The 24,905-nt window shown below is 35.5% G+C and overlaps 1 protein-coding gene across 1 annotated transcript in view; it reads right to left on the reverse strand.

Moving 5' to 3' along the window:
• Nucleotides 1-24,905, reverse strand: part of MED30 (Mediator complex subunit 30) — a 96,077-nt gene that overhangs the window by 67,747 nt on the left and 3,425 nt on the right. Inside the window, exons 2-3 of the mRNA XM_090407366.1 lie at nucleotides 11,537-11,865; nucleotides 2,144-2,287 (exon numbers count right to left, since the gene is read on the reverse strand). Of these exons, the coding sequence (XP_090263492.1) occupies nucleotides 2,144-2,287; nucleotides 11,537-11,865 (473 nt within the window). The remainder of the gene's footprint in view (nucleotides 1-2,143; nucleotides 2,288-11,536; nucleotides 11,866-24,905) is intronic.

The following is a 24,905-nucleotide window of genomic DNA, read 5'->3' on the forward strand; positions in this document are numbered from 1 at the left end:
CTTTTTCTAAAGCCTCAAAAAATTCCTCCACTTCTACCTTAGTAGAGCCTTCTGTGGGACCATAGGCACAAATAAGTCTCATTGTCCAGTTCCCCATTCTCATATTTGCCCACATTACTCTACTTGAGACTGACTGCCATTCAAGAAGATTAGCCTCGTATTTTGTGTTGAATACTATGGCTACTCCTTCTTTTCCTTGATTGTTATTGCCTGAATATAACATTTTGTATTTATTACTCAGAAAGATCTCACCAGTTTTGGTCTTTTTTGTTTCAGTCACCCCTATTATGTCGATCTGGTACTTATCTAATTCCTCAGCTAGCTCCATTTCTTTGCCATTCAGGCTTCTTACGTTTATAGTACCGATCTTTAACTCTGGTGATGTTGAGTTGGGGTTTGTTTTCAGATTTGTTCCAGTAGCTGACTTTTCGCTGTTCGCCCTGGTTCCCTGGCGAAAACAACGGGGGCCTTGTTTAACCGGGCGACGCCCCAGCCGGCATGAAATTTTGTCATGTTGTACCATCATTTTTTATTTTGGTTTAACCAATAAGAATACAATTTGGTCGGCTAAATCCCAAATTGCCAGCCCATCCTCGTTCGTTCAGTATCAAAGTAGATACCCAACAGGGTGCACCACGAGAAGGTGAGGATTGGACATTAGGTCAGAAGCCCTGGTCGGTTCTCTGCATTCCTTTAAAGGCTATGTGGAGGTCTCCTCTCAGTTATACAGCTATGACCCTTAAGCACCCCTTCTAATATAGAAAATGTCAGATTGTCACCTAAAGATATCTAGGCTTAAGATATAGCCTAAATGGAGATTTATATATATGATTGTGATTGATTTGGATTTATGGCTAAAGCAACTAATGCTGTGAGATCAGTGTCAGTAAATTGCATGTTCTTCCTGTTTATGCCTATGTGACAGAGCTAAACTAGTTCCTCATAGGAATGTTAATTTATTTTTAACAGTGTTAATGAGAACACAGACTGATAAGAAAATAATAACTATTTATTAACTTACTGCTGATATTTCGCTGGTGTTATATTCAGCATCTTGCCAGCCTGGTTGGCCGAAGAGTTAGCGTATCCGCTCTCCAACCAAAAGGCTGCGGGTTCAAATCCTGCCGTGGGCATGGATGTTTGTGATTGTCTGTGGAAATAGCAGTGGTGAAGGCAGGCAGTAGATGGCATTGGTGTAGTTGTGGTTAGTTGTAGTTGATGGATTGAGTGGTGTAGAGAGAGAGTTGTAGAGTAGGTGCCCTCCCTCGATGAGTCTCTGGACTCCCTGGAGGTGTCACATAATAGTAGTAATAATAATAATAATCTTCAGAGCAAAAAAACTGTTTGTCACAGTATGTGAAATGACAACAATCTGGTATAACAAAAATCAGGGTATTTTAAACTCTGGACAAAGAATATAGTTTCCAGAATTAACAACACAACTCTGCATAACACATTTGCAGCACCTGAATTAAATTACAGAGGGAAATAGGGAATTTATTTTTGCATGTTAATTTTAATCAGTCTCGCTATATATTTTCAAACTGAAAAAGCAAAAACTTTATATACCTAAAAAATGACACCCTGGTTGGCCAAATGGTTAGCATATCCGCTCTCCAGCCAAAAGGCTGCAGGTTTCGAATCCTGCCGTGGGCATGGATGTTTGTGATTGTCTGTGAAAATACTAGTGGTGGTAGTCAGCAGTAGATGGCATTGGTGTAGATGATATGGTGGTTGGTGGAGCGGTGGAAACGGAGAGTTGTAGAGTAGGTGCCTTCGCTCGATGAGTCTTTGGACTCCCTGAAGGTGTTATATAATAATAATAATAATAATAATAATAATAATAATAATAAAGGGAAGGAATGTAAGAAAATAAAATGATACCTGATTATGTTCAAAAGCAGATGTCTCAATAATATCCAAATTTATATATCAATGCAAACTGAAACTCTTCTGAATGCAGAAAAATACAAAACGTATATAACTTCTTTATAATTACATATCATATATTCAAGGTAAATAACAATAATTCATGATCTGGTAATGTCTAAAACGATTTTCAATAGTGTAGATTTCATTATATTGAAACAACAACATTTCAATGTGAAATGTTGTTGAAAATGTGAAATTTGGCCATCCTTACCTCTATATGGGTATATTCCATTCCTGCACAATTCTCATTACATTTTTCATAAATACGCCTTAATCTTTTAAAAGAGACGCCGATGACTCTCAAACTTTCTTGTAATTTAGCTCGCCTTTCTTCCTGTCCACCAATACCACTTGGCTAAATGAATAATAATCACACATGAAAAAAAATACTACAAATTTCACATTTTGTGCTATATAAATGAGATCAGAACAAACTAAATCTATGCTATTTGTAGAAAAACATTCATATAAAAATTATTTCCTTTATTGTTATACTACATTTAGCATTCATTATAAGTATAGAGACTACTGTAATTGTGGAGTAATAAACATACATACGTAAGTTAATCCCATTTTATGTTATTTATTAATTATAACTTCTTCTTTTCAGCCATTTTCTGTCCACTGCTGGATGAAGGTCTCCCGAGTTCCTTCCACCTTTCTCTGTTCTTGGCAATGGTTGACTGATTTTTCCAAACAAAATTTGACAATTCATCACTTCACCTTCTTTTAGGACTTCCTCGGCCTCATTTCCCTTCTTTTGGAAGTCAGTTGATTAGTATGGTGGTCCATCGCTCATCTTCTCTTCTGGATAGCTGTCCAGTCCATTTCCATTTTAGTCGCTTATCGTGAAGAATGATGTCAGTGATACAAGTCTAGCTTCTTATCCAGGTGTTTCGTTTCTTATCTTTTAATGTGATACATAGCATCAGCTTCTTCATTTGTCAGTGCTTTTGTTAGAGACCAAGTTTCACAACCATAATGTGATGACTGTAAGTATACACTGGTTAGATGTATTCCTTTTTAAACAAAGTGGGACATCATTACTTTCAAAAATGCTTTTCAATTTTCTGAATGCCCTCCAGGCAAGTTGAACTCTTCTATTTATTTCCTTTTGGAGTCCACAGTTTAGATCAATGAGATAACCTAAATACACATATGAAGAGACTCTTTCCAAGAAACTGTTTTCTATTATTATGTTTTTTAGTGTTACAAAATTATTAAACATAATTTTAGCTTTTTTTTTTTTTTTTTTCCCCTCTGTTTATTTTTAACCAACTTTTCTGCTTTCATGATATAGGGCTTCTATCATTATATTAAGGTTTTCTGGAATGTTTGCAAAAATTATATCATCTGTCTATCTTAGGTGTGTTAACTTTCTGTTATTAATTACTAAGGTTTGTCCAGTTTATATTATTAAATATTTCTTGAAGGACTGCTGTAAAGATTTTGGGCGATAGAGAGTCTCCTTGTCAGACACCTTTTTCAATTGACATTTTATTGCTACTCGTGTGAAGTAGAATTGTTGCTGTTGCAGTGTGGTATATTTCCTGGAGGAGGAGATCCATATATTCTCCAGGAACTCTCTGATTCTGGAGTGCTTTGATTGTTGCATTTACTTTTGATGGAATCAAATGCTTTTTTTTCATAATCAATAAAGGCTAAACAGAGAGGCAATTGGTTTTCTTCTGCTTTCATGAATATGATCAACTGTGTTAAAGCCTTTATGGAATCCTGCTTGTCTGCAGGTTTATTTGAGTCTAGAAGAGGGGGGGGGGCTAACTTGTTTATTATTACTTTTGTGATAATTTTGTACAGATTAGAGAGAATACTAATTGGTCTATAGTTCTTTACTTCTTGTTTGTCTCCTTTTTTAAATAATAGTATCAGAGTAGCATTTGTCGAGTTTTCTGGCATCTAGGCATAGATTAGTAAGTTTGTGACATGGTGAATTATGTTGTTTCCTCCCATTTAATGAACTCAATATGAATTAGGTCTTCACCAGGACATTTTCCATTTGTTTTAATGCTTGTTTTATTTCATCTGAGGTGAATGGTGGGATGAATTCTATATGTGATGGAGAAGAGTTATTTATATTTGATTTATTTATTGATGGATCACTATAGAGTTCATAGAAAAATTCTTCTAGTCTTCTTAGGATTTGTTCTTGGTTCCTTATTGTAGTTCCATTCTTATCTTTTATAGTAGTTATTTGACTTGTACAAACTGATAAATGTTTTCTTAGTATTTTCATATTTTTATTGTTTTCAATTGTTTCTTTTATTTTTGTAGTGTTATAAGATCTTTTTCATTTCTCATCTTTTTCCTTATTTTTTGCATAATTCTGTATATTCTATTTTAGAAGTTACATTTTTGTCTTATTTCATATTTCATCTCTTTTTTAGTAGTTGTTTATGGTCTTTTTGTTGTTTGTTGCTTTTGAATTCATTGGCTGCTGAGATTATTACTTCCATTAGGTTTTTGCTTATTTTATTTTTGTCTTCTGCAAATATGTTTATTATGTCTAGTTTTTGATCAAGTTCATGTAAGAAAGTTTTAAAGCGAATAAAAGTTGAGCAGCTCTCAGATATGAACTGTAGACTAAAATACACAAAGATTATTGAAGAAAAAATGAAAGAGTCTGAGAACAGGAATCAAACCTTGGAGATTCAGTGGCAAGCCTTGAAGAAAGCCCTGATTGACTGAGCTAGAGAGGCATGTGGTGAATTTGTCTGCAAGGATAGAAAAATTAGAACTCCATGGAGGCCACAGGAAGTTAAAGAGGCAGTGAAGAAAAAGAAGAAAACATATCAAAAGTTCCTGGCAAATAAGTCAGCTTGTGCTCTTAGAGAATACAGAGACAAATATAAGAAAGGTAATAGTGTAAAACTAGCTAAACAAAAGTCATGGGTTGACTTTGGGAAGAACATAGAAAATAAATATCAAGAAGGTGGTAAGATATTCTGGAGGTTGTTGAAGAAGCTTAGAAATGGAGCAAAGAGTGCTGTAAAAGGAGTTAGAGATGATAAAGGTGATATGAAAACAGGAGAAAAAGATATCCTTGAAGTATGGAGTAATTACTTTGAAAAACTGCTAAATGAAACAAGCAGTGATGACAGCACAGTGGTAAAAAACACTGACCAGGCATGCAGTCAGGAATACATATCCATACTTGAAGTAGAAAAAGCCATCAAAGACTTAAAATGTGAAAAGGCAGCAGGAGTAGATGATGTTCGACCAGAAATGCTTAAGTATGGTGGTATAAAAGTCTTACAGTGGCTGCACTGCATAGTTCAGAAAGTGTGGACAGAGGGACGAATTCCCTATGATTGGAGTAGAGCTCTCATAGTACCCATATATAAAAAGAGAAATAAAACTGAATGTGAGAATTACAGAGGTATTTCCCTACTAATTGTTCCTGGCAAGATCTATGCAAGTATACTTGAGAAACTATTGAGAAGAACTGTGGAAGAAAAGGTGGGTCAAAAACAAGCTGGATTCAGGCCAAATAGAGGCTGTCAGGATCAGATCTTCACTTTACGACAAATAGAGGAGAAAGCATGGGAATATAGCAAAGATCTGTATTTAAGTTTTGTCGATTTGGAAAAGCATATGACAAGGTGCCAAGAGAGAAGCTATTCAATATGCTAAGTTATATGGTGTCAATGGGGGCATTATATCAAGCGATACTTAGTCTTTATTTGAGTTGTAAGTCAGCAGTTAGAACTGAAGGAAGTATAGGAAGATGGTTTAATATTAAATCTGGCATGAGACAAGGATGTACATTATCCCCTCTATTATTCATTATCTATATGGATCACATTATGAAGGAAAGTGGTATTAAACATGATGTCAAAATTGGAGATGTTAATGTCAGCTCTTTGCTTTATGCAGATGATGTTATACTTCTAAATAAATCCACTACAAGTCTGCAAGATTCTCTGACTAAATTGAATAACTGTTGTAATAGATATGGCATGAAGGTCAGCAATAAAAAGACAAAGACAATGAAAATAGGCAGAATCATTGAAAATGTCAACTGTGTTGTGAATGGAGAACCTGCGGTACAAGTAAAACATTTCAGCTACTTAGACACGATTTTTAGTGAAGATGGTAAATTCAATATAGAAATAGACAACAGAATCAGCAAAACTGGTATGGTGGGAAGTCAATTGAATAAAATCATATGGAATAAGAGAGAAATTAGTCAGAACACTAATTAGCTGTATACAAGACAGTGTAGATGATATTCGACCAGAATCAGCAAATGACCGAGCTCTCAGATCCATAAGTTCAAACCAGTTTTAACTTATGGATCTGAGAGCTGGGTCAGAAGTAAAACACTGGACCAAAGACTAGAGACTGCAGATATGAGAGTCCTGAGAAAGATTAGAGGCGTGAACAGATGGCATCAATGGCAATATCATATTAAAAATGAGGATATTAGGAAAGAACTTGACATTGTCAGCATCCAGGAATGCGTTAGCAGAGCTAATCTCAGGTGGTATGGTCACTTAAACAGAATGGGCGAGGAAAGATTAGCAAAACAAGTGTTCTCTGCCAGGTTGGCAGCAAAACGACCTAGAGGAAGACCAAGATATAGGTGGATCGATACAGTACAAAGTGCCTTAGACAATAGAAATATAAGATCTGATAATGTTGGAGTCTTGACAAGTAACAGACTGATTTGGAGGAAAATTGTAGATAGGAAGTTAGTAATGATGTAATTTTTTCATGTAGTACTATCATATCCTGTACACCCCTTGAGGGTACATGTCAGGAATTTGATGATGATGATCCTTCTTCTTGTTTTCAATAGGTTTTAAATCAAAACTTCTTGATTTTTTGTTGTTTAGCCATTTTATTCTTTCCAATTTGGGGTTTACTTTAATTTTGTCTCTCACCAGTCGGCGATCACTTCCTGTTTTTACTTGATTTAGTACTAAGGTATCTTGGACTATTTCTTTATTATTACACAGTATATAATCTATTTCATTTTTTATTTCTCCATTTGGACTTTTCCCATGTCCATTTTCTTTTGGGGTGCTTTCTTAAAAAATGTATTCATAATATAAAGTCCCCAAAAGAAAATGAACATGGAGAAGTCCAAATGGAAAAATAAAAAATATACTGTGTAAACTAGTAAACTATCCATTCTTAGCCTTTAAAGTCAAGGCTTAGCACTTTTCTCAATAACCAACATCTTGTTTTGGTAATTGAGATGCCATGTAAAGATTTGTGACTAGCCAAAGAAATTGCTTTACTAGACCAAATAAAAGACCATTTACCCAATACCAGTCATTATCATTTGGCAGAGGTAACTGGAGTATCAAAATCTACAATTACTCGTTTGATACAACATGATAAACTGCAAGAAGAATGGACACACCACACAAAAGAGGGAACATCCAAAAAACAGAAGTGTGAAGATAAGGATCCTGATGTTTAGAATGCCCTAAATCAATGGTTCTCCATTATAACTGGACAAGGAATGTGCATCAGTGGTCCAATGCTAAAAAAGGAATCAGAGGAACTAGCTAAGAAAGCAACAGTGGTTATATTGATGTAAATGTAGGCATGATATTAAATTCAAGAAAGAAAGCACAAGCGAAATAGATGGTGCTGATATTATAGGTGCAGAAGAATGGAAATCCAAGAAAGTGCTTGAATTAGTTCAGAAATTTTGTGCAAATTTTATCTACAATGCTAATGAAATAGGCCTGTTTTATCATGCTCCACTAGGTGGTTCTTTCTCTCTCTCTTTCTGCTATAATCATGTAAAATTCTCAGGTTCTAAGAAAGCAATGAATAGCACAACTGTGTTATACGGTTCCTGACATGTTTGAACAGCATTCATGGCATCTTGGTAGGGATCCAAAATTTTATAAAATTAAAAACAAAATTATCAAAAAACAGTACACTCTAAAATCTCTGTACTTTTCTGATTAGGCATTGGCTCGGCATGAAAGATTACACAAGGCCAGTCAACTAGTCAGAAACTGTCCTTCTTAGAAGGTAATATGATGTATAAGTCAAGTTGGTGAGAGGAGTGGAGTCATTTACATGTGTCACCTAAAGCACGTGGAGGAACAAAGCTGATAAGTTATTTATAAGCTGTAGTTTGAGCAGTATGGCCTTTGCACTCTTTGTGTCAATAACCTTAAACCAACTAATCATTCACAAATAATTATCTCATGTGGATAATCTTCAGTGTTGCGTCTTCTGTTCCAAATAAATGGCTTGTTGTCCCAAATATGCAAAGAACACACTCTGGCAATTTTCTTGATTTAGTTTTGTTCTTTAAGATTTGTCCCAAATTGGACCATCGGTTATTTGTCCAAATTAACCGATGGCCCAATTAACCAGATTCTTCTATATTTCTATTCACATATGTTCTCTCTCTCACCTGGCTCATTAATGTTGGTTCACATTACACCATTTAGAATTTCATATATACCAACCAAATATATAAATATCCATAACTATTTTTTTCTAATACATCCTGAAACAAAAATATTCCTTTTCCCCCTCTACATTGATTTGTTTACACTCGAAGAACCCGTCATGATATGTAGCACATCTGCTTATAAACAAACAGCAAATTGCGGTGTGGAGATATATTCTCTCTCTTTCCACCAGAAGATCACCACAGTGAGGGTTTCTATCTCTCCCTGGTGTAAACAAGTTAATACTATCTTTTCAGGTGTATATTAGACATATGAAATGGGAACGGTAGCATGTTGTTCCTGAGCGTTTTTTTCTGGGGGGGGACACATAGCATTTTATCTATTTTATGAGTATAGCTGTGTAGTAACTGACCAAAAAAAATAAATAACAAAGGTAGATGAGTTCTGTTTATATGTCAAAGGACTGCATCAATACAACAAATAGCATTGATCGAAACCTCACTTCAAATTAGCAACCCTGATCTGCTCATTTAAAAAAAAAACACAAACTATCACAATGTGGAGTGTATCAAGCACCCTATGATTGTAACATGACCTACTATGAACAGACAAGAAGATCGGTTAACATCTGCCTTGGAGAACACAAGAAATGCATTCGCTATCTACAGGTGTCCCAAAATTTATGCAAGAAGTAATTTTGATAGAAAACACAGGTTTTTAATTAAAAATTGTAATTTCTTATTGATTCATAAAGTATACAGTATAGAGTTATGCATGGAATAGCATATCGGGTAAATGGCCTCCACGGCTTGGCTGGCACATACGCACTCTTTTGTCGAAATTTTTCGTGACCATTTTGCATAAATGTGGCTGAATTTCGTTGATACAGTGCTCAATTTCCTCCTTCAAGGCATGGGTGGTCGTGGGCTTGTTGGCATAAACCTTAGACTTCAAAAAACCCCAAAGAAAAAAGTCCAACGCCGTTAAGTCACATGATCTGGGTGGCCAATTCTGATCACCGAAACGGGAAATTGCACGACCAGGAAATGACTCATGCAGTAATTGAATTGTTTCTTGGGCTGTATGGCATGTGGCACCGTCTTGTTGAAACCACATGCCGTCCACATCCATATCTTGCAATTTAGGCACAAAAAACTGGATTATCATGTCGCGATAGCGAGCACCATTAACTGTTATTGCCTTACCAGCCGCATTTTCGAAGAAAAATGGACCGATGATGCCTCCAGCCCAAAATCCGCACCAAACAGTGACACGTTGTGGATGCATTTGTTTCTCAACAATCACTCGTGGATTTTCTGAACCCCAAATGCGACAATTTTGTCGATTAACGAAGCCATCAAGATGAAAATGGGCCTCATCGCTGAAGATGATTTTGTTCGAAAAATAAGCATCCACTTGTTGTTGTTCCATAATCCATTCAACGAACTCTCTTCACTGTGTGTGGTCAGTAGGCTTCGGTTCTTGAGTCAATTGAACTTTGTAAACATAAGGATGCAAATCTTTCATGAGAATACGCTGTAGAGAGCTTCTCGAAATGCCCAATTCAAGACCACAGTGCCAAAATCATGTTCCTGGACTCTCACAGCAACACTCTCACGAACTGCTTCGATGTTTTCTGTTGAATGACTTGTTGAAGGATGGCCAGAGTGTATAAGATCACTAATTGATCCAGTTTCCTTGAATTTTTTAATTAATCTTTTCACAGTTGATGAAGTTAAATCACTATTCCGACCATATTTTGTACAAAAATTGCGAACTGTAGCTGCCAAACCATTATTTTTAAAATATTGCTCAACAATGAAAATGCGTTGTTCTTTCGTGTAGCACTCCATTTTTAATAACCCTGAACTGTCAGCTGTCATGCTGTCTTTTTTTTCTTGTTGGCAACACTTTACCACACAAATGGCGCTAAATTTAAATCTTGCGTGAATTTTGGGACACCCTGTATTATGGAATGTCAGAACTAGCAGACCGTGCTCTGGACACTCCTTCACATAGGATTCAAAGAAAGAAAGCCTACTGTGTTATACTGAAATTGCTACAATTCAAAGAGACTATTTTCAGAATCAGTAATAGCTATGAAGCACTCTCCTAACCTCAACAAGTATGGCTGCATTAATTTGCCAAAAATTTGGGAGACAGTCATCTTAAGATCAGTTTCAACCTAATAACTGTAAAAACTTCTTTACAACATTAGAGGCCAAAATTAGGACTTTAGATCTCTTTTTGTGTTACAATTTGAACTTCATCCTGTACTCATTGTTATATGCTCTTTATTATAACAAGCAGTTGTGATCTGAAAATGCTGGTCTAAAATACATTGAAATATGGGCCAGTTGATAAATATCTTTGTATGATTTACTGTATTGTTAATTTCAAGATTAACAAATCAGCCCCTTTCACAAAGTAAATATAATATGGTAACCCACAGTGTATGGCAAAACAAAAGCAAAATAAAAATCATTCAGGAGTCCAATAATTTCCTTCCTCCGCCACAACTGTGATCATTTTTTAGTCATAGGTAGAATTTATAGCATCTATATATTAAAAAGAATGTTATATGAAACAATAGCTGAATACCTTTAGAATCATAATTCTCATGAACTGAACTTTTAATTTGTGGCCAATCAAAGCTATATTTTAGAAATTATTCAAAATTACAGGAACAGCAGTAAAGTTTCACTGATTTTGTAGAATTCCAACTCCAATCTTATCCCAACATAGTGCCATTAGTACATTTGTCTATGGCATGTGTTTTAGTTTCATTATAAATTACTGGCAACTAAAAAATCTCATTATATGAATCAGCAATGGCCAACTTATGTGTACTTAGGGATCACATTAATTTCATTCAAATAAAGGGCCAGACAAGATTTCGAAATTGGGAGATGTCGGTTAAAAACATTCCAACTGAGAAGGGAGAGAGGACAATTAAATATAACTTTTTTTTAAGAGAAATTTGATTGCAAACTTTTAATTTTCCTTATAACACACACAAATTGATCAGCAGCAATTAATCAAAATTTTTGAATGAGAAAAATGAACACTACAGAAAGCATTTATACAAAACATGTCAATATGTCCTTAAACCAAAAAGACTGCATTGCCAATAAATAAGCTGCCGGTTAACCATGGCTGATGTAAACTGGTCAAATCATATTTATTTAATTCTATACCTGAAGACCTTTCAGTGTCTGGAACAATTCTGTAGTCTTAGTAACAATTTCTTGAACTGTTTCTTGTCCAACTCTGCATAACAATGCCATGTTGAAATCTCTATGTGGTTGTGCAGGTTGTGAACCTGGTCCTCCAGTACTTCCTCCAGCATCAATTCCACCCTGACCATCAACGACCCCTCCAGGTATCATTGGCTGGGCAGTTGAACCCATAGTACCAATCACAAGTCCTTGAGTTGTTGGATATTGCTGATGAGGAGGTAAATGGGGTTGCCCTGTATGTGCTTGTTGATAAGGTGATGTCATGTTTGGGCCAAAGGAAAAAGTACCTGGAGGGGAAGATAATATTTTAAATGATGTTATATAAAATCACACATAAAAGTGAATAAAGTAATGATATAGAGTAAATTATTATTATTATTATTACCCCAAGACCTTATGGAGTCAAAGACTCATCTGGAAGGTCCTTTTATCACACACACACACACACACAGCTTATCATACCGTGCCTTGAACACATTCAAACTCCTTGCAGACACCACACTCTCAGGCAAGGCATTCCAATCATTCACAACTCTGCACGAAAAAACCTGCTCCTCACTCCCCTACTTGCACCCTCTTTATACAGTTTCCAGGGATGACCTCTGGTTCCCCCCGATCTCCCACTATTTTCTGTAAAACTTCTCCAGCACTGATCCTATAACAACCCCTTACCAACTTGTAGGTCTATATCATATCTCCCCTCTTCCTCCTGTCCACCAGACTCTGCAAATTACATCTTCTCAATCTTTCCTCATACTCAACATTCCAGAGGTGAGAAACTACCTGTCAATTGCCTTTGGACCCTTTCCAACATCTCTTCATCCTTCTGAAAACCAGGTGACCAAATCTGGGCACAATAGTCCATGTGTGGCTTAATCAAAGCCTTATACAACGGAACAAGAATCTCCCTACTTCTACACGTCAGTGTCCTCCACATCATTTCCAGAAGCCTTTGTGCTGTCTTCACAATTTTGGCTATGTGTCCCAGAAATTTCAGATCCTTATCCACTATCACCCCCAGATCTCTTATTTCTTCCACCTACAACAATATATCCTCACCAAGCATAAATTCTGCATCCCATCTTTATTTTCCAAATTTTAAAACCTTACATTTTGCAACACTGAACTCACATTTCCATTTCTGTGCCCAATCACTCAATTTATTCAAGTCTTCTTGTAAGGCCACAACATCTTTACTACTCTTCATGGCTCATCCCAACTTTGCATCATCTGCAAACAACTGAATATCTCCATCCAAATCTTAACCAATATCATTAATATACAAGTTAAACAGTAATAGCCCCAAAACAGACTCCTGAGGCACTCCACTAGTGACTTTCCCTTTCCTTGATATCGCTCCCCCATACACAACTTGTTGATACCTATCAGATAGCCAGTCTCCAATCCAATGCACTAATCTAATATCCAACCCCATCTGCTCTAGTTTAACTATCAATTTATCATGAGGTACTCTATCAAAAGCCTTTGCAAAATCTAAGTATATTACTGTGTATCCTTCTCCTCTGTCCAAGGAAGCAGTTACTTTATTGTAATAAGTAAGTAGATTACTAAAACATGACCTCCCTTTAGCAAATCCATGCTGTTCAGCAAAGATAATACCATTGTTGTCAACCCAACTCTGGATCCTAGTTCTCACAAGCTTCTCCATCAACTTAACCACAACACCTGACACACAGATAGGCCTATAGTTTGATGCTTGAGTTCGATCACCTCCTTTATGAAGTGGCACAATCTTGCCCCTCTTCCACTCCTTAGGGACTTGACCGAGTACAAGACTCCTATTAAAAACAAAAAAAAAAAGACAGGTGTCAACTCCCTGGCACATTCCTTCAGAATACATGGAGATATATTATCAAGTCCCACAGCCTTATTAACATCTAGTTTACTCAACTCCCCATACACCTCTTGCTCACTTACAGTCAGTCTCTCCTCCCCATCATCTACTGCTCTCAATCTCTCCATGAAATCACATTCACAAGATTGAAAGACCTTTATGAATTGCTCATTAAGTATCTCCACCACACATTCTGCAACAGCTGTCTTTATACCATTTTCTCCTATCAATGTCATCCTTCCATAATCATTCTTTCTTTTGCTGGCTATATATCGAAAGAACGTCTTAGGATTCTTTCTGGCTTCATTAGCTAATTGCTGTTCATACCTCTCTTTAGCTACCCTCACCAACCAAGTCACCCTCCTTGCAATGATCTTTCAATTAACCAAAACCTCAGTTAACTAGTCCTTGAATGGGTAGCCACAATGACTGAGTCCTGGAACAGCAATGTCTAAACATACAATCAGTTAACTATATTCTCGATAACTAACTAATATATATATCAGTTTCCCAATATGACTAGATAACTCAAAGATCACTATATATTTAAAGAGATATAACGAAAATAATGAATTACACTGAATTATAACTGTTTTTTTTCCTTCTCAGTTATAATAATATCTCTTACTAATTAAATTCTCTTAAGTCATGGCTTGTTCTCTTGAGAACAAACACGTACAGTAACTCAACATATAGTCTTGCCAGAAATACTATTACAACTTCTGCACACCAGAGCTGCTCACAGAATTGGGAGAGCCAAGTTCCGTCAGTGATGCTGTGAGCAGTCAACATTCATATGTTAATCAGTACAGAGAGAGTTGTCCAGCTGTACAAGTTAAGATAAAGTGGTGAGATTATGAGAACCATGTAGCTGTAATAGCACTTCACAAAGTTGGAATGCAGCCACCTGTTATTTTCAACATGCTAAAAACACTCAGGATCAGTAGGATGTTTGTGCATTAAACTATTAATTGTTATAACGATACAGAAGATGTATCTGACTGCCAAAGAAAACAGGTCGACCATGCTCTGTTTGGATGCAACAACTGGTGAGGGCTGTGAAGGCATGTCTCTGCCATAATCCTGCGAGAACAAAGAAAGTGATCTCGCAAGAGATAAACATTTCATAGAGAATGATGTCACGTGTACTAACTGATGACCTGGGGGGGTGAGAGTATCATTGTTCTAATGGACACTTCCTGACACCACGATTTATATGGCAGAGGGTGATAAAATCAAAGGCACTTCTCCAGCAGTACACAACCAGCAGACAGAGAGATATCCGCTTCACAGATGAGAAAATTTTCACCAATGATGGTTGCACAGCACGACATAACACCAAGGATTCAGTGGGGTCATCACTCCTGCGTGAGTGATGGTTTGGTGGTGGGGGGGGGTGAGTATCAGGGATATCCAAGTTGGATTTCTGCAAGAAAGAGGACAAAACCTCCATCAAACTGTAACAAGACACCATGGTGGAATCTTTAGTATAGCCCCTGAATGTTGTTCAGGGGCCATACCTGAACTGTATCATTATAACACCTTGTTTCATGGTAGGAAGTGAACCTTCCAACAGGACTCAGTCCCTGCACACAAAGCAAAGACCACATAACTGTGGTTGGAGGCGAATGTAAACGACCACATATCATTGAAAGTCCTGATCTGAATCCATTGGACTTCAAACTGTGGTCAGAGCTTGGGAGAGAGAGTAGCCTGCAAGAAACAACACCCCAGCCTGAATGTGGATTTGGAGCAAGCAGTGGCAGTGGCTTCATTGGCTGTTATGCATGCATGCAGCCATCGAAGTGGACTCGCAGACTTCAGGTGTGCATGAGTGCAAAAGGGGGACATTTCATACATTGAGTGCTACTATATGCACATTATACATGTGGTTTGTATGTGCTGAAAGCTATAAATGACTTACTAATAGATTCAAAGTTTATATGCTGTTCAAATTGTAACAGTATTTATTGCTAGACTAGGTAATGTTCAACTTGATGGTAGTGGCATCTGAGAGTTGCTAACCTGATTTTTCATCAACTCCAATCTGTAGAACAAACTATAAAATGTGACTTATGTGTGTGATTTACTGTATTTAAAATGGAGGAATGTATTGCAAGAAAAGGTGATGAATGCATTGATATTCAATGAATTTAAAAGAATGTGGAAGAAAATTAACTGAAATTTTCAACAATACCAAAGAAAAAGAAAGTTACTTGGAGTAAATTTTCTATCAGAAAGAGAGATTATCCATGAAATAAACATCTAAAATTGGTAGCAGGAAGGAAGCCTAAGTTATTAAAATTAGGTATAAAATATTTGTCTGTTGGTAAATATATTTTGCATTGTTGTAAAATATCAAGTGCTATGCACATATTATTTCTAATTTCTTAAATTCCAGGACAGTAGTAAATGTCCTCTAAATAAACATACAACTTTTGTATTCTTCTTCTTCTTTTAACCCTTTTTATTGCCACTTCTGGGTATAAGTTTCTCCTAATTCTCTCCACTTGTTTCCATCCTGAACTTGTTGGTGACAAAGAGATCTCATTGTTTTTCTTATGTCATCTGACCATCTTCTTTCAGGTCGTCCAGCTGATCTTTTACCTTCATATGGCTGCCACTGCAGTAAAACTTTTGTCCATCTATTGTCCTTGAGTCTTGCAATGTGTCCTGCCCATTTCCATTTCTTTCAAAGTATGTTTTCTTCAATATCTAAAAATTTTTAGCTCTTATTTCTTCATTTCTGATTTTATCTCTGAGTCTTATATTTAGCAGACATCTTTCCATTCTTCTTTCTGTTTTTGGCATTTTATCTATTATTTTCTTTTTGATTGATCAGGTTTCTGCTTCATGTCATAAAGGCAATACACATTGGTTACAGTCTTGCTCTGTTTTCAGGTTTTATTTTGCTGTTTAAAAATCTCTTCAATTTTCCAAAAGTGCTCATCCCATTCCTATTCTTCTTTTCACTTCTTCCATGATTCCTTGTTTCTTCATTGTTAACAATTTTCCTAAATGTACATACTCATCTACTATTTCAATTTTCTTCATTATTTACTTTAATAATGTTGTGTCTTTCATCGTATCCTTTTAGGTTTGTAATTATTTTGGTTTTCTCAGAATTAATGTCTAATCCAATTTCTAGTGGTTTAGATCTTCTATTGCTTCTTTTAAATCTTTCAAATTGTTTGCAATAATAAGAATATCATCAGCACATCTTAGGTTATTTAATTTAATTCCACTGACTCCTTTATTGAACCATTCGAAATTACACACCATATGTTTCAGTGTTATAATGTGAAGAGTTTGGGAGAAATGGTGTCTCCTTGCCTTATTCCTTGATTTATGTGAAATTTTTCATTTATTTCATTAAGAATATTTAATGTAGCATTCCATAAATATATTTTATTATGTTAATAAATTGTTTTTCAATGCCATAATTGCTAAGAGCATCTATTACTGATGATGTTTTTATGCAATCAAAAGCAATTTTATGCAATTTTTAAAATCTATGAAGGCCATGTGAAGAGGAAGGTTGTATTCATTACATTTTTCCATAAGCAAGTTTCATATTGTACCAAAGTTCCTTCTGAAACCATCGTTCAGAGGGTTGCATTGAATCAAGTCTTGTTTCTAATCTATTGGTTATAATTCTTATAAATTATAACCAATAGATTAGAAAATAGGTTATAAAAGCTTATAAATGTGGGATAACAAACTAATAGGTCTGTAATTTTCTAGTTTTAATTTACTTCCTTTTTTATGCAGTAAAATAATGTTTGCATTATTCCATATTTGGGGTATTTCTCTTTTTTTAATCCATATATTGAAGAGGATTTTCAATTCTTCTTTTAGAATATCCAGAACTTCTTTAAGCATCTCTATTATTACACGATCTCTCCAGCAGCTCTATTGTTTTTCATTTGTTTTAATGCTTTTTCAATTTCAAAGATTTTTAATGGAGATATATCAGTGGTATTGTCATAATGTATTTTTTCTGTTGATTCCAAAATTTTCTTTCTATCTTCACTTTTATATAGATTCATGTAGAAATTTTTGCTTCTTCTGTGATTTCTTGTTTGCTAATTAAGTTTCTTCCATTTTGGTCTTCAAGAGCTAATATATTCTTTCTTCCAAATGAAAGGTTATTTCTTAGAATTCTGAGGTTTCCATTCTCATCAATGATTTTTTGGATCATATCATCCTCTCTTTTCTTAATATCTTCTTTTATATTTATCCTTATTTATTACTGTTATTTCAGTTCTTCTTTTCCCTTCTGCACTCAATTTTTCTCTTTTCAATAAGGTTTATTCTTTTTTCTGATAGTTTCTTGGTCCAGCTCCTTTTGTTTTCTTTTAAATTTTGTGTGGATTCAATAAGAATGTTTCTTAATTTTTCTTTCTCCTGGTCAATGCTTATTTCTGTATTTGATTCTTTAAGTTTCTTTTCCACTGATACCTTTAAGGTATCCCTGTTTGTGTGAAGTGTTTCAGATTTGATAATATTTTTCTGTTTTTGTGATACAACTCTCTCTCGGCTTTCACCGGTATTTCTATTTTCCCTCTCACCATTCTGTGATCAGAGGTGATGCCAGTATGCTTTTAAACACTAGCATCCCTGAAAATATGAGTGCTTGAAGATGGTATGAAATCTATTTCATTTTTTGTTGTTCCATTTGAGCTCAGACAAGTCCATTTGCAGTAAATGGTAGTAGCATCATAGTAGGGGAATTAAGCAGTAGTGGAGAGGGTGATATGTATTTAGTGAAGCAGAGTAGATTACCCTCCTGTGATGGGTCCTTGAACTTCCTGGAGGTGTCACGTAATAATAATAATAGTCATGTTGGTGTGCTAACACTACTAGCTTACCGATGGTGCCATACCTCCCCATAAAAGGGGCTCACAGCCATTGATTCACTATACAAAATAAATAAATAAATAATTACTGGCTTAGACAAAAATTGGGAGTGCTTTATCAATAATTAACTAATTACCCAGAATCTCATACTATGTGGACAGGCTTAAGTGTTGGACATTATTTGTCTGTACTTTTTTTCACAATATTATGCCACACCAAAACAATATAGATTTCAAGCTTCTTTCATTTCAAACCAGCATCTTCAGAGCACAACTACTTATTATAGCATTTTAAAATACACTTCACATTAGAAAGAGAATCAAACAACTGTCAGCATTTTCTTGACAAACTAGTCACAAATCTTTCAGATGGCTCATCTTTTTCTATTTATAGAAAGTGCCAACACTGGAAAATGCATAAGCAATCACACCGTTATCTGGCCCAACAGTATGGGACTCTCAAAACTCCAAGTAATAGTACCAGGACTATTTGTTTTAGTGATGAAACTTCTGCCACAGAACTCCACTATCTACACCACTTTTCTGACTAATAGCTATAATCCTACAAAACAGATAAAATTCTACATCTTTCCTTTCTCTCCCTAACCATACCCAACCAAAGAACTATCATTTCTATCCCATAATCTCAGGGTATATCCAAAACAGATAGCTAAAGTACTAAAGAATTATAACTGCCACACCATATTCAAACCTGACTTCAAATTAGTAACCATGGTCCACTCACCAGAGACAAGCCCCATCCTGGGGCTTGTCTCTGGTGAGTCACCCTCTTTCACATCCTGGAGTGCCCACTTACTGTAGCATGGACTATTATGGACAAACAGAAAGATCTGTTTGTCTACAATAGGCAAAGTCAAAACTGGTAAACCATGCTTTGGACATCTCTTCACACTGGATTAGATGGAAGCAAACTAGTGTAATCTATAAAAGCTGTTACAAGTTAGAGAGACTACATTTTAGAATTAATTAAAGCTGGAAGTTTTTCCCCTTGGTTCTACAATAAATTATTATTAACTATTAATATTATCAATATTAATAATTATTAATAGTTAATATTAATAATATTATTAATATCATATATTTCAGAGTTGGCAACTATGGCCGCATTAATTTGCCAAAATTTTGGGAGACAGTCAGCTTAGGATCAACACCAACCCAACAACCAGTGACGAATTCTCCATGCTTGCTGCACAAGCTCATTAATTGAGAAAGAAGTACTATTTATTTGTTAATAAATGCAAGCATTTATAAGCATTCCATTTAGGCTTTTATTTTTGTAGACAGAAGACGTCTTAAGCTTGCGTGGCAATAATTGAGCTATGCGTTGTGTATCGAAGGCCGATGCTTGCTCGTCTAGTCAAAGCTACCTTGGCTTGCTCGGTTGTAGAAGCTTACAGGTCCTCGCAGCAGCACTGTGATTTCATGCACCCGCATAGCCATTTCACGTCATCTCACTCTGTTGCTTAAACACAGGCCATATGCAGTCAACGTAGCTCTAGCCGGTGAGCTTCAGCAGCCTTTACAAGTGTGCGTGCTGCTTGGAAAAATTAAGTTACAACCAACTTTTTATGATGATGTTATTGACCAGTTCATAAAGAAGAACTGTAGGATAGAATTTGTATTCAAGTAGCTAAATTAAAAAATATAGAATATCATTTGTAAAATAAATGTTATATTTGTATGATTAAATGTACATAAATTTCTAAATATAGTTTTAAATGGTCAGTACAGGTAACCCTCGTATAACGCAGTACTTATACAATGTGGTTTCAATACAACACGGTCTATAAATTGTAGTAACCCTTGTTCAACGGAAATATATGCCAAAATGCACTTATATTTCAAAAAATGAAAGATCAGCTCCTGGATTCAAAGTTTCCAAAGACAGAATTACTCTACTGTTTTGTAGTAATGCATCAGGTGATTACATGACAAAACTAATGTTTATTAATCGATCCTCAAGTCCTCGTGCTATGAAAGATTAAAATATGCACATTTTTATTTTGCCTAAAACATTTGCAATGAAGCTTAATTACAATTTGTAATTTTTATAATTTTATACTATGTATTTGTATCATAGTTTATGTTTTCTTAACTTACATAAATTATCTGAATTAAATAAAAATATTTTTTTGTTGGATATGTCATTGTTGTTTATATAATTTAAAATTAAAAAAAAAAAATATTTCGGAACATAACCCTTCTTTTTGTATGTGATCTCGCATAACACGATTTATATAATGCGGTATTTCTATAGAATCTAACATCCGCGTTATACGAAGGTTACCTGTAATTCATAATTCCGATAATCAGATTTCAATCACACCTCTCACTCCCTGAATGATAACAAGAGCAACCATAAATTTCAAGACCAGCATTCACCCCTGCCAACAACTGTAAAAAAAAAAAAAAAAAAAATTATTTATACAACATCAGAAGGCACCAAATTAGGACATCAGGTCTTTTTGTCTTTTACAATATAAACTGTTTTTCTTATATAGAGAAACTTGGGGAGTATCCAGCTACAGAATAACATGTATGCCACAGTAAATAACTTTTTTATTATGTAAGTATTTCATCTTATATATCATAAGACATCATCAGTATAATTATCGAACAATAGGAAATGAATTAAAAAACAGTGCACATGCTTAAGCTGGAATCCCTCTACATATAATGGGTTAAAACTAATGGGATAAAATTAAAACTAAATTAAATTAAAATATGACAGATAAATTTATTTAATACAATTGAGGATAACAATTTCCCAAACTTTTGGAATAGTGAGACAGGACAGCTGTTCCAATTAAGATTAGGTCTATGAAGTAAGGCTTCAGCACTTTCTTTATATAAATGTCCATGCTTATATATGGATCTATGTAGTAGCTTAGCATTTTGCCGTTGGATGCTGTGGTTAGCAATTTCAATGCGTGTTGTGCAAGGGCAGATTTGTGAGGTTTGATGAGACAGATGTTGTCTTGATATTCAGAGCTACGTTTATTTATAGATCTGCTTGTTTGTCCTTAGTAAGACAAGTTACACGAACATGGTACTTTGTATATACCAGGTAGCATCACTGGTGAGTGTCTCTCTCTCTTTTGGAAAAGGTAGCAAGTTGTGAATTTGTTTGATGGGTTTATAGGTAGCAGTGAGTTGATATTTTTTTTCATAATTTTTGCCACATGTTCAGAGATGTCTTTAATATATAGTATAGGAGTCCTGCGAACTTTTTCTTGTCTAGGTTGATTTATAGGAGAGTAGTTGATTATTTTTTGGGTTACTAATGGATATAATCCAATAGTAACCAAAAAAATAATCAATTTCCTGCAGTCCAGTTCTGTCAGTGTAATAATAAATGCCTTGTAAGATTTTTATCCTAAAGTGCAGAGCTATACACTTTGCAAGATTAAACAAACAACCATTATCCTTTTCCAGCACTGCCCTTCATTTAAACAACTGTTCCAATACCATCCTGCAGGATTTATCACCTTTATTAACTACTGTGCTTCCCAGCTTTGCATCATCAGCATACCAGTTATTCCCTATAAAGTATAAATTAAATAGTAGTAGTTCCCCAGTACAGAGTCTCACAGCACAGCACTAGTCATCTAGTTTCTACTCTTCTTTGATGTCAGTTTGTTGGCCACCTTATCCATATTAGTTCCATATCCATCAGAACCTCCATACCTCAATTGGTAATGACCATGACCTTGGATTGGAAATCCCTGGGTTCAAATCCTGACTGTCTAAGAATGCAAATGACCTATATAAAAACTAATTATATGAAGAGCCAATGGCTTCAATTCGGCGATATGAACTTATTTAAGTTAGGGGATATTGCATCCCATATTGTTTCTTAGCCGAATAAGAAACTCAAAGAGTTTCATGCCGAATAAGAAACTCAGTTTCATGCCGAATATAGAAACTATATAAAGTTTGGCGATTCCAAGCGTAAACAAATACCTAGATGAGTTGCCTCAGCTTGCACTACCAAATGGGTCAGGTGCTGCACTAGCCAGGTATTTGCTTATGCTTGGAATCGCCAAACTTTATATAGTTTCTATATTTGGCATGAAACTCTATATAAAAACTTTTCAACTGAAGTTGAACTAGCCAGTCTCATATGGAGATGGTAGAATAGAGTTTTCCCTCACTGATATCACAACATTAATTACAATGAGTTGTAATTAATCTTTGAACTGGATTGGACTGTGTTGGATTCAACACAGTCCAATCCAATCCAAAAATCTAAACCTTTGTATACATCCATATTCTCATATTTACATACTAGATTTCTATACAGTTTCCTAATGAATGTCTTTGTAAAATCCAGCAGGATTGTGGTATAGCATAATATCCTTTATCCAAATGAGGTTCATTATAAAAAGTCAGCAAACCACTAAGATAAGACACACGTTGCAAAACTATGCTATCCTCCAACACTGCATATCATATTCCTATCCACCAATTCCTGAATTCTGCCCTTCATTTAAACAACTTTTCCAATAACTTAACCACTACTCCTGAGATACAAATCAGTCTATAATTTGCTGCCTGACTTGAATGTAATGGAACTATTTTATCCTCTTTTCCATTCCTTGGGAACTTGTCAAAGCTGAGACTTGAATTAAATAACTTAGACACAATGAAAATTCTCTTTGGTATTCTTATAATACATGGAGGCTAATATTTCAAACATTCTTGTGGCTGCATCCACATTGATATTTCAAAACATTCTAAATCCTTGAGTTCATCTATCTCTATTCTTGCATTGGTCACAGTCACATGAGCAATTGCAATATCCTTGCTTGAATGATAGGTCCTCACAGAGTGATCATTCAGTAATTATTTTTAATCTGTTTCTGTTACCTCCTTACCATCAGCATTTATTCAAGCTATCTTTCCATAATTATTCTTCCTCTCATTCAGTACTCAGCAAAAACATTCTTTGGGATTTCCTCTTACCTGCTCCAATAACCTGATTGCCTTTATTACCATGCTGGTTACCCTTCTTGTCTGTGCACTACTCATGAGCCCTGCTGATCAACTTTCTATTTATATAAATTAAAGATACCAAGAAATTATATACTTGATTTAATCCTTTATCCAAGTGTAAACACACAAAGTTTGCACTCGAAATATAATCAGGACTAGGGAAATTCGTATAAAGAAGCTAATGACTTCACATCACTTGCCTTAGCATCCCATAATGCAAATTACATATCCTTATGGATATGTATAATGCTATGCATTATGGGATGCTAAGGCAAGTGATGGGAAGGGTCATTACCCAGACAGATTTCGACCATCATTGAGGTCTCATCAGTGGGAGCCAGAGCCAGACCCAGAGGTGATACTAAGGTTGAAGTAATGCAGAAGTCGCCTCTGGGTCTGGCTCCCACTGACGAGACCTCAATAAAGTTCGAAGCCGGTCTGGGTAGTGACCCTTCCCATAATGCATAGCATTATGTTGATTTTTGTATGAAGATAGAAGACTGTTTTGGCCATTGTTGGGATGGCTTTAACTGAAGATATGCAGCTGTTTGCAGATGATGAAATATTAGAGAGAATGATGAGGAGTCAAGCAGATGATGATCTGAACAGAATGTATGAGCAGACAAATGATGAAACAGCCAGTTCAAATTTGCCTAAAGTGTAAAGTTCTGAAATTTGTTAGGAAAGGATGGGATGCAAAGTATAATATATTTAGTGCAAAATTTTGAAGGAAGTAGAGATGAGAGATATGGGAGTGGTGGACAGAAATCTGGAGATCAGAGGTCACACTGCACATGTTGTGAAGCCATTGTGACAATCCAGTGTGGATTGTCACAATGATGTGAAAGACCTTGATATTCAGAAATAAGGACACTGTGGTCTCACTGTATAAAGACTTGAAGAGACCTCACATGGATTACTATGCAGATTTAAGAAAGAATTTTTCACAGAATGAGAGACTAAGGGTAAAACAACAGCCCTGGAAACTATATAATGAGGGTGTGAGCCAAGGAATGGGTTCTTTGCATGAAGAGTAGTCAGTGAGTAGAATGCATTATAAAAGAATATGAACACAGACAGCTGAATAAGGTTCAAGCACAGTCTGATGAGTTTTGTGTCACAGTGTGCCTTCCACAATGTGTCTTTTGACTTGATGGAGGTCTGCTATTAATAACAAGACCCCCCCCCACCCTTTTGGTTGTAGTGTTTCTGGAATTGTGTTTATTGAAGTGTTTGTGGTAGTATGTTAATTTCAATAAATGTTGAGTGGCTTTCTTTTCTGAGAAGTAATATATTGACTTTGCAAGAACCAAACATCTGGCCTCTGGCCCTTAGAGGCTAAAGATGTTTGGTTCTTGTACCCACATATTTTGGTATTGGCTTTCTGGTATTGCTATTTGTATTTTTGTTTCTGATATGGTGATATATTGATTTCACTGACTTTTACATGTCAGATTAGCTTTCAAGGACTGCTCATCAGAGACGTTTGGTTGATAATAATGTTGTTATTCATTTTGTATTGCATATGGTTTTGTGTTGATATAAAACACTAATTGTTTAGTGTTTTATATCTGTGATTTTTATTTTGTTATGTAAC

Source organism: Typopeltis vanoorti, chromosome 17 (assembly GCF_054136105.1).
Source record: "Typopeltis vanoorti isolate ZY-2024b chromosome 17, IOZ_Tvanoo_1.0, whole genome shotgun sequence".
NCBI lineage: Eukaryota > Metazoa > Arthropoda > Arachnida > Uropygi > Thelyphonidae > Typopeltis > Typopeltis vanoorti.